The 14524-nt window shown below is 36.4% G+C and overlaps 1 protein-coding gene across 6 annotated transcripts in view; it reads left to right on the top strand.

The window, feature by feature from the left end:
• The window catches only part of YTHDC2 (YTH N6-methyladenosine RNA binding protein C2), a 41929-nt gene extending 27661 nt beyond the window's left edge, over positions 1 to 14268 (top strand). For 4 of the 6 annotated variants that reach the window (XM_074813460.1, XM_074813461.1, XM_074813459.1 and 1 more), the window contains 10 exons: positions 409 to 535; positions 1051 to 1256; positions 1804 to 1999; positions 3091 to 3200; positions 4730 to 5019; positions 5445 to 5613; positions 6632 to 6835; positions 8688 to 8870; positions 10089 to 10190; positions 10347 to 14268. In XM_074813460.1, coding sequence (XP_074669561.1) covers positions 409 to 535; positions 1051 to 1256; positions 1804 to 1999; positions 3091 to 3200; positions 4730 to 5019; positions 5445 to 5613; positions 6632 to 6835; positions 8688 to 8870; positions 10089 to 10160 — 1557 coding nt within the window. In that variant the 3' untranslated portion in view covers positions 10161 to 10190; positions 10347 to 14268. Of the gene's footprint in view, positions 1 to 408; positions 536 to 1050; positions 1257 to 1803; positions 2000 to 3090; positions 3201 to 4729; positions 5045 to 5444; positions 5614 to 6631; positions 6836 to 8687; positions 8871 to 10088; positions 10191 to 10346 lie in introns of those variants that run through there. The other 2 variants (XR_012621765.1, XM_074813462.1) reach the window with 2 other exon arrangements.
• Positions 14269 to 14524: the final 256 nt, after the last annotated feature.

Here is a 14524-nt window from a genome sequence, read left to right as displayed (position 1 = left end):
AGTCCTTAGAGAAGAATCTTTACTTTTGCCAGTTGACTTTCTGGTGTATTGGACTCATAAATCTGTGAGGGAAGACTTTTTGTCAGATTTTTTGTTTATCCTTCCAAACCTGGTTAAATTCTGAATGTTTCAACAAGGTGCCACTTTATATTCTGCTACATTGATAACTTAAAATAATGATCTTAACATAATCTTTATAATAACTAAATGATCTTATAATAACATAATGATCATTATGTTAATTTAGGGAATGGGTAAAAAGAAACCAGAAAAAAAAAAATCTGGTTTGATACATTTCCTTTCTTTCAGAATGGTTTTTGCCTTTGTTTTGTTGATGTAAATGTTCTTTTTAAAAAAAGTGCAAAAAAATCAAATTCATAGATAAGTGTAAACAAATATTCTTTATAGGCATGGCAGAAGGCACGCAGTGATGGCTGGGAGAGAACCTTCTGTGAAAAGAACTTCCTGTCTCAAGCCACAATGGAAATCATTGTAGGAATGCGAACACAGTTGCTTGGCCAGCTTAGAGCCTCAGGTAAATAGCTTGGAAAAAATTTTAACATCGTTTTGTAGTCAAGTATATACTTAGTACAATTGTATACCAGTGGTAATGAGTAGTGTTCATTGGTATAATTTTCCTTCCTTAATTTGAAACAGACCAGTATACATTTGTGCTGGGCATGGTGCAGATGCTGGAGGAAGTGTGGTTGTGGAGCAGCTAATCTAACTGAAAGTGCCCTGATTGTTTGACATGTCACTGGCTTTCAGTGTGAAATACATTTCTTGGGATTTGTACATTCTAATAAATTATTTCCATAGGAAGTGTCTTTGTGTTGTAAAAAGTGGTTCTATCCTATGTTAGTATAAAACCTCTTATCAGGAAGGATTTCAATATAATGGTTTCTTCTTGGTGCTGTTAATGCTGGTAGTGGTGAAAAAATGCAAAAAATTTGCAGTTTATTTCTTTTTTTTCAAACTCTTTTTGAGAAGCAAAGAAGTAAATATGAAATGCAAGCAAATATAACACGTTTTGTCCTCTTCTTTCTTCAGGTTTTGTTAGAGCCAGAGGAGGAACTGATATTAGAGATGTTAATACTAACTCTGAAAACTGGGCTGTAGTTAAAGCTGCCTTACTGGCTGGGATGTATCCCAATCTAGTGTATGTAGACAGAGAAGGCCTGGTTTTGACTGGACCAAAGGAGAAGAAAGTGCGATTTCATCCTACCTCTGTTCTTAGTCAACCTCAGTATAAAAAGGTAAAATCATTTTGAATTTATAGTTCACAAAACAGAGCACTATACTCTATCAAATGTTTTACAAATGTCTCTTCGTAGTTCTCAGTACTTTAGAAGCAGCATGTGCATTAAACACTACATTTTTAGAAAATTTTTTTCCTGGCAGTTGATAAAATAAAGAATTGAAGTTGATTTATTTTTCCAATATTATTTCATCAAAACTCATTTCAGTTAGTTGTCTCAATTGAATGAGACAAAATGGTAAAAAATAGTTATGAAACTGTTTTAAAGATGTAACTGTCCCTGCTCATAACAGCAGGAAGAAGTTCTGCTCTGAAACAGATATTTTTTTAGATCCTTTTTTAATGCAAAATATTTTGTTTCAAGGTGGTAGGATAATTTGTGAGTCCGCTTGAATTTTCTCTCACTTTTTTACTTGTGTGTTTAAATTTGTGTATATATAAATATTTGTTTTTATTTCTGCATACATAAAATAAGAAATACGTTAAAATTTGTTTTAATTACAAATAGAGGGAAAAATAGCTTAGTCTTATTTGCTCTTGCACAGATTCCCCCAGCAAATGGGCATGCTGCGGCTGTTCAGGCACTCCCTACAAACTGGCTTATATATGATGAAATGACAAGAGCTCACAGGATAGCAAATATCAGATGCTGTTCTGTTGTAACACCTGTCACTGTGTCACTCTTCTGTGGACCAGCTAGATTACCAAGTAATGCTTTGCAGGAACCTTCATCCTTTCGAGGTATAGTGGGTTTTGGATTTGGAATGTTTCCATTAGTATATACGAGTATGTGATATGGAAAGCTTATTTTTCAAGAATATTTAATATGTATATTGGCTAAGAATAGTTTATAGACTCTGAAATAAACATCTCGGTTTTGTGAATCCTTATAGATTCATATCCATAAGTTAAACCTATATAATTCTGAAGTCTCAGAAATTACAGTATAGTTTGTAGTGAAACAAAAAATGCAAACAAAATGTCTAATGAGAATACTAATGCTGAAAAGTGTAGCAGGTATGTTTTTTCTACAGACTAGTTTATCTGATACTTTGAACCAGATTATTCAAACTGAATAATAATTTAGAAGCTATCAATATGGCAAATAGTCATATTGCTTCCGGGTGAAACATGCATTTTAAAGATTATTTTCTACTGGTAAATTTTAATGACAATTAGCTATACTATTAACTAGAAGTGTTAAAGAATATATAGAAACTTCCTTTTTTTATTTAAATGGAGTTCTGTAGGAATAGAAGCAAAAATAATCTATCCTGCTGCCAGTTCTCTAGAAATACAAGTTTAAATCAAAGTAAGAGTCCAACTTATTTTTGAAGCTTTCCTGTTTTGCTCTTAAACTATTACCTTAAAATAGTGTTTATGCAGATTGAATGGCAGTTTAAAAAAAAAAAAAGAATCCTACTTTATAGCCATATGTGTATATATAATTTATTTTTTCTTAATGGGTCTTCAAATCTGCTGTTTTACTAAGAAATAAAGCATAGAGCAGTGTGTGGTTTTGCAAACAGCTTCAGGAAGAAGTTTGAAAATGGTTTGTTGATATTAATGGAGGTACCTGAGTCAGATCACATCAGTACAGGGGCTTATATAGCAGGGCCTTCAGCAGCTCTGGATACTTGAGTTCTGCTAACTGAAGCAAAGACCTCCTGAGGTGTATTTGCAGAAAATAAAAAGTGCTTTTATAAATGTTTACATTTTAAAATAAAATTTAGGAGAATGGGTTTATTGCTGGTAATACAGTAGTGTTCAGTTTTTTGTATGTACGTGGAAATAGTTTAAAAATGTCAACGCACCTTTTAATTTTAATTCAGGGGATGGGTTATCTAATGATACCAGTGATAGTGAGATGGAGGACAAAACAACTGCTAATTTGGCACTACTGAAGCTAGATGAATGGCTTCATCTCAGACTGGACCCTGAAGTAAGTAGTGTATCACTTCAATGCTTGTTTCTTGTAGAAGCATATTTATGTCATATCTTCCTAAAAAGATTTCTGAAACATCTGGGTAACCCAAGAATTTTCTGTAAGAATGGCTGTCACGGTCCATTTGGGTCTCTCAAATTTATAGGACAACGTAATCTGTGATTTAACCTTAATTTCATGATCTCATTAAGAAATACAACAAAGAAACAGGGCCTCAATCCCCTTTTGCCCAGACTAGTTTATTGCATGCATTCACTTACTATTTAAGTCATAAGGTTTCATAATTTATAACCCATAACTCTCAATTCACACACCTGTGAGCAAAAAGAAAAAAATAGTTACCTAGCTGATGGTGAGTGCTCATCCTTCTTCCTCTGTTATGGTGTGAGTGTCCCCTGTATCACACAGGGAAGCAGGAAAGCCTCAGCAGTCCAGCTGCTATTGCATCTGCTTCAAAAGCTTTTTGGGTAAGCTGCTGTTTTATAGCTTCCTACGTGGAGGTTTGGTCCATTTCTGTAAGTGAGCAGGTTCTGATGAAACTGCCAGACAAAAGGTAATGCCTGCAGGACACAGCAAGCTGCAGGTGATAGTGGCTGCATAATGGCCCTTCAGCTCTTTCTGGCCACCCGTCCTGCCTACGTGGTGCTTTTGCTTTGACCTAATGGCACTGCTGCCAGCAGATATCAAGCCTTAGCATGAGCTGGGTTAGCTAAAATCTGAGCAGGAGTTCAGTGAACAGTTACAATGACATATTGTGTATTTCCGTCTCTGAGAGGATGACTAAAGTCGCATCAAAATGGAGCACTTTAAGTTGGAGTCCATGAAAGAAAGCTGCTGTCAGATTTTAGAAAGAGGGGGGAAAAAAAAAAAACAAACCAAAAACCAAATGTTTGAAGATAGAAGGCTTCAGGTCATTGAGAAGCTATGGCTGTGGTAGGAGGTAGAGTGGTTTATAGGTTATGAAACACTTGGACTTACCAGATCTAATGATACTATATCTTCTAGAGATGTTCAAAAGTGTGATTTTTTTTTTTTTTTTTTTTAATGGATACATTTCTGATAACGTGAGAATTAGACTATAGTCTTCTGAATTCAGTCATCTCCTTTGAGCAGAAATCTGTTAGAAAAATTTGTCACTTGTAACTCTTTTTGCTCAGGTATAAATGTGCATAAATACTGAGTGAATTGAGAGGAAGGGCATAAAGCATGAAAAGGTGGGTTTTTTTAAAGATAAAATTTTAAAGTGAAAAAAAAGTGAAAAAAACCTGTGTATAATTCTAAGCTTGGTGCAGGGCTAAATGAAATACAATGTTTCAGAAATGATCTTGCACCTGAAAAAAGAAAAGATAACAGCTCATTTTAAATGCAAGGTTTTCTCCCCTTCCCCAGCACTTTAGTCTTGCCCTCTAGTTTGGACTTTGTTCATTTTAGAATACCAGATGCTGCTTGATAGGAAAGATGCAGGGTACCCTTACCTGTCTGATGTAATCTTTATTAGTCTTTAATTGAATTGAAATTTATTACAGGCTGCTGGTTTGCTGCTTCAACTCAGACAGAAGTGGCATAGCTTATTTCTGCGTCGTATGCGAGCTCCTACTAAACCATGGTCTCAAGTTGATGAAACAACTGTAAGAGCAATTATAACTGTTCTAAGTACTGAAGAACAGTCTGCAGGTTTGCAGCAGCCTTCAGGAATTGGTCAGAGACCGAGACCTATGACTTCTGAAGAATTTTCTTTAGCATCCACATGGAGGTCAACCAACACTAGAAAAAGCTCAGCAGAAACTGAGCTCTCTGATTCCTCTAATGCTGAAAAGTAAGCTTTTGAGATCTTCTAGAGTGTAAGTTGTAATTTATTTAGCTATAGAAGCATCACTTAAATTTCTGCTAGTAATAAAAAGGAAGAAACAATAAAAATACAGTTGAAAGAATTTATACTGTCCTATGCTGCATTGTATTTGTGATTTCATTGAGAAATACTTTGTATGTGTACCTGCTGTTTGAGGGAGCAGTCAGGAATATTGTCCACAAATTGTGATCTCTGGAAGGAAGTACCAGAAGAGATTTAACCCTAGCATACAAAAACAATGCTTGATCAGTGGTTTTTTTAGTTAGTGTTTAATATGTTTTGGAGTTAGTGTAGTATATATATTCATGCAATAGGCTGATATGTGGATATAAATTGTTCTGTGGCTGCTTATGAAACTCGTGGTGTGTCCTGTATCTGCCTTTACTTTTTAGAGTTCTAATGAAATCTATGCCTCCTACACTTCACCAGCCAAAGAAGCACAAAGAAAAAAACATTTTGCACTCCAAACGAACTTCAGATGACAGGTCAGATCAATCATCCATGAAGTCTACAGATAGCAGTAGCCCCTGTGCTAGTCCTTCTTCTCCAATATCTGGAAAGGTAGAGTTCTAATTAACAAATTACTCCACTCTTCAAAATTAGTAGAATTTCAGAAATAAATTTGCTGATACCTTTCAGCAACTATCAGGTATTATATTGATAAATTAAGGACCTAACTTACATTTTGATTTTTAACAATAAGTAATACTTATTTCTTTCTGGAACTTAAAATCTAGACTAATTATCCTTGTTACGCTAGTTTAAATGTTATTCTTTGCAGACTGCTGAGTAAAGCTATCCAAAGTAGAAAAAATTGGATTTTTTTTAACTTGGTATAATAACCAGTGAAAGTATATTAATTTTTTTCTAAATTAGTATACAGTACATGCATTTCTGAATTCTTTGGATTCTGTCTTTCTCTGTAATAGCATACATCGATACTGATTCTCTTTAGGTTTTGTGTTACCTGCTTTATTATGACTGCTTGCTTTTTTATGGCAGTAATTTTAACAAAGCACGCATTTTTAGTGAGGTTATTGGCATAATTTTGCCTATGTGCTCGAATAGTAAACTGGAGCAATACTAAACAGACCACTGAGAGGAAGACCCATTGTTCCTCTAGGCATACTCATTGGAGGATTTAATAATTCCTCTTAAGTATTTCAGTTTTTAAATTCAGCTAATATAAAAGGGAAAAAACTTAGTTTCCTGAAGGTGGAAATGTGAGTAGTGTGCTTCAGGCTACAGTCTAGAATGATTAAGTTTGTGTCATGTGAAGGTGTGTCAGACTTCAGAGAATTGTAATTAATCTAGACTATTCAGGCCTGTTCTGCTATACTTGCTTGCTGCCCCTCATGAATGAATTACTATTTTAGAAACTTTTAAAAGCATAATAAATGTGAAGTACATTTTAAAACCAAATCAGACCATGCCAGCTGATAGATTTTTGTGTTTCTTGTAGAATCTGGGGGAGGAAGGTAGGAACACAGTCAAGTGATTTCTGTCTTCATGTGTGTAAAACTTTAGAACTAAAGCCTGATTTATTTTATTGTAGCTTAATTTAATTTAATTTTTCCAGGGTTCAAAATCTCCTTCACCAAGACCAAATATTCCAGTTCGGTACTTTATAATGAAAAGTAGCAACTTGCAAAATATTGATATTTCTCAACAGAAGGGTATATGGTCTACTATGCCAAGTAATGAACGAAAACTAAATAGAGCCTTTTGGGAGAGCAGCGTGGTTTACTTAATATTTTCTGTTCAAGGGTCTGGACACTTTCAGGTGAGTCCTTAGTTAATACTAAATATTAGCTTTTTTGATAGTTTAGGAGAGTGCAGCAAATGACTGTGTAGTATGGAGGTTTTTGCTTATGATTTCTGACCTTCTAATAAGTAGAGTATCTGGTTGCTGAGGAAAGGGTACTTCATTCTTCTCTGAAATATGCTCTTTTAGCTAACTGAGTTTGTCACTCAAAGGCTAAGACTGAATTGCCTCCAAACATCTTGAGTCAGAATAATGTTTATACCCTGCATTAGTACTTTAAAACAACAACAAAACGAGCAAACAAAGCAAATCTGAACGAAGCAGGGATTGCTACTCTTTTCTCTGCATGCCAAAATAAATACTGTAAGTGAACAAGCAGTTATAATCAAGTCACAGCTTTCTAAAACCAGGAAACTCATAGATGGCTTCATTACAAATTTTAATAAAATCTGTCTTGCCTGAAATGTAGTTTCTAAACTTAAGAAGCTGGAAAGTCATGGCTGTGATTTTTCCAGAGCTATGTCTTGACTTCAAGTTTAGCAAGTTGTTTGTCAACAATTTGTTGACAAAGTTGTAGCCAATCTAAAGTTAAATACTTGACCTGGTAGTGCAAGGCTGCAGGTTAGCTGTGTTGTAGAGCAGGCTAAACTCAGTTGTTCTAGGTAAAGAAAGTTCAGTTTACCTCTTTATATATGAAGCTATTCATAGGTCAGCTAAACTGAAAGTCTAATGAACTAGCCCAAATACATCTGTCATGGTGATTCCGCTGAACGATTATGGTGAGATATAGATATGATTATTTGGCAAATGCAGATTTAGTACTGGAAAGTAATTTTCAGCGTGCTAGTTGATACTGAAAATGGGCTGTTGTATTGGTGCTCTTAAATGAGGAAGCTGGGAGGGGTAGACATGCTGAAGTCAGGAGTGTAGGTATTTGATGTTGCCTTGCTGTTACAGTTTTGACAATGCATTGGACATTCATCAGAATGTGAGGTTAACATTCCTATTAATATTCTCTTGTACCAAGTGTCTCTTTACTTTGCACTTTTATTTTTCCTCTGTTCCTTCTATTAATTTCCATTTAAGTCTGGCTTCAGCTATCTAGGACTGCATGTCTTACAACAGTAGTGTGTGCTGGCAACTTACGTAGAGCACTGCATCTCTTGGACTCCTAAATCATAACTGGAGTAAATTTGCCTGAATAGTTGATAAGTGGTGTGTGTGATGGGGTTTCTTTGTTTTGTTTAGTGTGTGGGCAAACAAGGATGTCCTTAAATGAGTTAGAAGCAATCTTGGATTTGGGATTTCTTCCATTTTCTTTCTGAGTACTTGTATTGTAGGAATTTCTTCCCGCTGTGTTGAAGGTGGCAATAAAAGCAACTTTACCTTTTTAATTTGAAGAATAGCTACTCTCCCTTAATTCTATGTGAAAGTTTGTTAACATAGAGGGAAGATGGGAAGGAAGGAATGGATTTCTGCAAAAAAATACCTACAACTAGAAAGGAATAGCTAATGGACTATTATGTAGTACAACATTCATCTTGATTGCTTATGCTTCAAATGTTTTTACACCATCTTTTCAACCTCTGTTACAAAGCTTAAAAAACTTTTAATGGTAATTGTGAGAGATTGAGAGATGTTCTCTGTTATCAAACTCTCTAGAAAGCATACTTGAAATGGAAAAACAAATGATACTTCTTTTAACTTTCTAGATATAAACATTTTAAAAGATCCAGCTTCATGAGGTAGAGTGTGTGAATCACTTTGACACTAATTTGAAAGTTTCATATGAAATCCAGTCATTTAATTCCAATGTAAGCAGGTGTGCTCTAATTATGTCTTTCCTTTTATATTTCAATTTTTGCTCCAGGGTTTTGCTAGAATGGCTTCAGAGATAGGGCGTGAGAAAAGTCAAGACTGGGGGTCTGCTGGTTTGGGAGGTGTATTTAAGGTGGAGTGGATCCGAAAAGAAAGCATTCCTTTTCAGTGTACACACCATTTGCTCAACCCTTGGAATGACAATAAGAAAGTACAAATAAGCAGAGATAGCCAGGTAATGTTATTCTCTTCTAAAGTCCTTTTTACTTGTTAGTACTGTGTATTGTTTATTAGCTTGTTCAGCCTTGACATTTATCAACTTGTATATCTGTTAGTCTGAATCACAGTTGATTGGTGCACATTGTACATTCTGCTAATGCATTACCATTGAAGTAATGGAGGCTTTTTGATAAAATCAAAGCAGTTTCTTGCTTAATGTGTGTTTAAAAAAAAAAAAAAAAAATTAAAGCTGGATGCTTCAAAAAATAAAAGCTTTTTGGAATTTTGTAATTTTGGTTCTGGAGATTTGTTCCCTGTTTGGTTCAGATTTGTGCCCCGAGATAGTCTGTCACATCCAAATAACTGTTCATAATTATAGCTTTGAGTTTCCTGTAAAGACTGAAGAAAATCGTGGGATTTGAAAGCTTATGACAGTTCTCCAGTCTGTTAAAGCTAAATGCAACTACAAAAAGTTAGAAGAGAATTGGCACAACAGTTGTCTGTGGCAGTTTCTGCATTCTCCCCAGTCCCCTTCCAAAATATCTCCTTGACATGAGATTCTAGAGCTAGCTTTTTGTATCATCTTCTCACTAATTCCGCAAAAGCTCTCCAGTTGTAAGAACGAGTAAAGGAACATACTGTAAAAATGGGGAAAGTAGCACGTGATGGAGTTAACAGTGCATCTGTTACAAGTGTCTCTAAAGACCTAAAGAGTCTTAACGATCTCAACGATCTTAACGATGGTTATATATAATACTGTGATTCCACCAAGAGCCACTGTATTACTTGTGATCTTCCTTTTCACATTCTCCACCATTCTTGATGGAATTAAACTTTTAAAAGATGTGGAGAATCATGATCTTTAGTTACTAAGTAAGCAACCTGTGGAAGGAACAAAATATGTGGTGCATATGGTCTTGTATATGGTGGTGGTGTGTTCACTCAGTATTCTGTTCTTAAGAACTGGTGTCTTACTGTGGATGAAAAAAACCCAAAAAACTTGTAGGCCAGGGTTGCTCATGCAAGTTTGTATCTCCTCTTGAGCCCTAGCAAAAAACCCTTCCTGTGCGGAGAGTTCTAATGTGTCTGTCAATAACGAAAGGAATGAATGAGCTCTTCAGAATGACTGAAAGCAATCACCAGTAACTTCATCTAACAATTCTGTTATAAATAGTTTCTATATGTTCAGTAGTAGCAGTGCAAGTAACCTCTCTCATTTCCTGCTAATTTCTAGGAGCTGGAACCACAAGTAGGAGAGCAGTTGCTACAGCTTTGGGACCATATTCCTGTGGCAGGAAAAAACTAAACTGATTGAGCATGTCAAGTAATGTGAGAGGTAGTTATTTCATGCATTACTTGCTGGTTTTATGATAGAGGAAAAGCTATCTATATGCAATGTATCATTACAGTACTGTCTTTCCTTTGTAGTTTGTGAAAGAACTGGTACACTTAATGGTAAATATTACCTTCTTTTTGCTTTTTTTTTTTTTAGCTGTGGTTGTGAAAAGATCAGCTATAACCACTAGAACCAGCAGTGTCTCTACAGTGTAAAGATGAGGAAGAAGGCAGTGCAACAAGTTCCTGAAGTTGTTAGCCATGCTGTGCAGCTAGCAGTGGAAAAATAAGAGGGAATTATTTTGGTTTCAGTATTTCCTTGTCTTAACAAATGTCATAACATTATTCACCAGCCTGGTTTTGACTGAATTATTTTTTTTTACAGTAGTGTGCAGTTGATATTTAAAAACACGATTAACTTCAGAGCTAAGTTTGAAACAATTGACCACATACAAATTTTTTGTGGGTTTAAAATAGCATAGCAGACAGTTTAAATATACAGTTTACATTTAAAGCTTTCTCAGCACAGTAAAATACATAAGAGAAACTAGTGTGATATTAATTAATCAATCTTGTAGTTTGTGTAAAATAAATACATTGAGAATAGATGTCTCCAGATATATTGGAAGATTCCATAAGTATTTGTTGAACTTCTATATGCACAGTGCAAGAGAGGAGGATATATTCATATAAACAACAGGGCAGCTGGAGAATGAAAATTTTGATTTAAAATACATAAGTGAAAGGAGCATTGATACTCTTGAGAGTGTCTTGGTCTAGTGGTAATTCCGGTTTCAGTTATTTTTCACCTTTTAAAGGTCCTCACACTTTGGCAAGCTGAAAACAGTCTTTCAGAGGCCTGCTGCCAAATTGTACTCTAATAGTTCACTAACTTGGGCATTATTAGAAGATTTTTATTTCTTTAAAAAAAATAAAATTACCAGTACAACTTTCTTCATCTTTCAATGTAGTCTTTATGCTTTCCTTCTATACCTCTTCTTTTAGTTCTTTCTTCTTCTTCTATACTATTATTGTTTTGTTTTATTTGGCTTCTCCTTAGTTGTTAACATACTGTACTATAATGCTGGTATAAATTCAGTCTGCTCACTCTCAGCACTATGTTTGTGGTCATACATAGTTTAAACCAAGAGCTTTTTCTGCTTCTGAGCCTGTACTTATGTTTACTAAGTCTACTAAGAATATTCACGCAGTTCAGAGCACCCTGTGTCTTCATTCTTGCATTCTGTGTAGTGACTTCCATACGTAAACAGTTGGTTTTGCCTTTGCAAGACTAACTGGGTCCTTGTAAGGCTAGAATTGCCTCATATGGTATTTCTGGAGACGGTGCATACAATGGAGCTGTAAGGCTCATATTGCCTTATATGATATTTCCAGGTCTGTGTCCACAAAGGAATGTGTGGCAGTATTGCCTTGTACAGGGTTCCTGGGCCCCATGCACACCAAGGACAGAGCTGGCACAGAGAGGCAGTGGAGTTGGGGTGTAGTGTTTGGTTAACAAGCCCAAATAGTGCTTCTGCAGCTTGATGATAAAAAGAATGGTCCAGCCAAGGAATTTGCATTCCCCAAGGTCATTGGCTGGTCCAAGTCACTTGTCTGGAGAAGAGGTCCTGCCCTGCTGCCTGCCTGACAGCCATGGTCACTTAAGTCTTTGCATGCGCAGATGTTAGGACTAGCTCAGTATTACCTGACTTGCTGTTGTTATGACCCAGATAATTGTACTACTGATCTGTACTTTTTCTAGTACTGTTATTTAGAAACAAACTGTTTATCCCTGAAGCTGTTGGTCTGGTGTCTGTTACCATACCCTGAACCTGTAACTTGGCAGGGCTTCCTTAAGCCTCTGGTGTCAGAAGTGGGATATGGTACACTGCATCATGACCAGTCCTGACCCTGTACCGCGTGCCTTAGTTGATTATTTGGGACCTTGCCCTGCCCCAAACATCAAATTATACTATGTTTAGAGAGAGTCAGAACGACAGAAACATGAAGGGAGAGTTACCCTGCTTATATCTCTTAGCTCATTGCCTTAGAGATACTGAGCAGTGTTTGAAAGCAGCCCAAGCCCAAGGTGCCTACCTATGAAGAGAACTGACCCACACCCAGCAGGACACTCAGGCTGCAGTAGAGGAGAAGGCTCTAGCCCCTGCCTGTGTTAAAAGCTGTCAGGCTAATGTGGAGAAACTAGAGCAATGCATGGTCCCCCATCTAGCAGTATCTGTCTAGGAAAAACTTGACTGTAGTCTGGCAGCTGTGGAAAAGGGAATTTCTTTTATACAGAGACCCAGAAGACAGGAATGATACTTGATCTGATTCAGATTCAGACAATGCTGTGTCAAAGTCTTCCCTTCCTGAAGATTTATAATCCGACCAGTTGTTAAAACAGAGTATGATGCTATTGGAGGTATGACAGGTGACTCTACATGCTCTTTCATAAGCACACATCTAGCCACACTAAGTGGGTGATATCACAAATCTGTTACTGTGGATTATTTAACCTGGCTTGCAAATATGTTATGTCTCAGGGGGGACACTATCTGAGTTTCAGACTGGAAAGCCTGGAGACTCATTCTGGGGTCTGGGATCCAACTACAGCTTCCAGCAGGAAGTGTTGACAGCATTAGCCTGTATTCAGAGAAGTACCCTGAGATGACTGAAGGCCCCTGGCTATTCCCTGGGCCAGTCCCACAGATTTGAAATTGAGCATCACTAGGCTGGTTATCAATCATGCTTTAGAAGTAGCCTCTGTGGCAGAGGAAGACCTATGTGGACATTGTCCCATGTGGTCCACTGGTACCCACTAATCAAAAAGGGTCCTGGTCCACTCAGTGCCCATTTAAAGTCAATAGACACTGCCCTTACAGGCACAGCACCCAGCCCCATGTGGACCCAGCTCTTACAAAGGTGAAGTTTCTGCTGTGCCCATTCATACCTCATGTCCAGGTAGTTAAAAATGTCCCCAAGTGTGTGTGAAGAAGAGTCTGCAGAAGCTAATTAGGAATTGAGATGCTTTTGAGTACACTTGAAATTACTTTCCACCTCTTCCGTGATTTGTCAGTGTTTTCATGGCAATCAGACTTCATACAGTTGGTTTCATTCTAGCAAATATTTTAAAACAAGGTTCACATTATTTTGCTTATTTCATGTGTCTTTGGATGCTGATAAAAGTAGGATTAAATCAATGTTGACAGTATAGGCAGTTACTTAATGTGATCTTTTTGGTTCTACTAAGCTGAAAATCTGTTGTTCAATTGTTCTCTGTCTTCCTTTCCTGTTTGTATTTTCTGCTTTCTCTCCTTTTCCTATGAAGTTGTATGTTAAGTTCATGGATATGCATTCAGGGTTGCTCTTAGCATTTGAACTCGGCAAAGACCATATCAGAGATGAGTAGTGTCTGGAGCACAGATCCAGGGGACTTTTCTTGAAGCTACTGAAGCATCAAAAGTTCATCTGTAAGGAGATAATTACACTGTTTTTTAAATGATGATTTAAAAAAAAAAAAAGCTTACCTCTGCTCTCTCTAGTTGTATGCTAAGTGCCATAGTGTATCAGTGCTTCCTAGTGATTACTGAAACCACCTCTATGAGACAGAGTCAACTAGTTGCTGCTGCTCATCCTTTGGACTTCTGTCATTCAGCAACAATAACAGATGGTCTGTAAAACTAAAGGTAAATGCTTTTTCCATAGACAGCAATACTGCAACTTGTCTGTGCCAGAGTCTGCAAGGAGCATCATATAGTATGTTTTGTATCTATAGTAGATTTAAGTGTTTTCATAAATGAACTAAATTACTAGAAGAGGTGATTTTTAATGAAGGAATACTGAGCAATGTGATGCATAGTAATTTTGTCTTGCTGTGCACAGTCATTTGCAGAAATATTTTATTTCTAAATAAAAATAATGTGCTGTCATTCCCTTTTTAATCTGAAATGAACAACTGTTTCTTGGTAATACTATAGTAATACACATTTCTGAATTGTAACTTTCAATAAATCAGCATAAATTATTTTTGAGTGAGTCTGGCAGAATGTCTACAATAAAATATTCCACTCTTGAAACTCAGAGGAAAGTGACCTTACTTTCTCAGGTAAACTCCTTTTTTTTCTGCATTGCCATCTACACAAATTTTGCTAGGTTTCATCCAGTGAAAATAATGGTGTCTTTATGGCCAGACATTACTTGAGTTAAATCCATGCAAAATGTCTTTATAGTTATTTCACTGTGCAGCAGTGAGTTTTCTGATATTTCTTTCCACAGAATCCTGTGCTCTGGTTTCGTGTTATGTCTGTAAAACTACAACTTGTTTCAATGTTTTGA

The sequence above is a fragment of the Strix aluco genome, chromosome Z, assembly GCF_031877795.1.
Source record: "Strix aluco isolate bStrAlu1 chromosome Z, bStrAlu1.hap1, whole genome shotgun sequence".
Classification (NCBI taxonomy): domain Eukaryota; kingdom Metazoa; phylum Chordata; class Aves; order Strigiformes; family Strigidae; genus Strix; species Strix aluco.
Note: the sequence above shows the minus strand (reverse complement) of the source record. Positions and strands in the feature narration are given on the sequence as shown.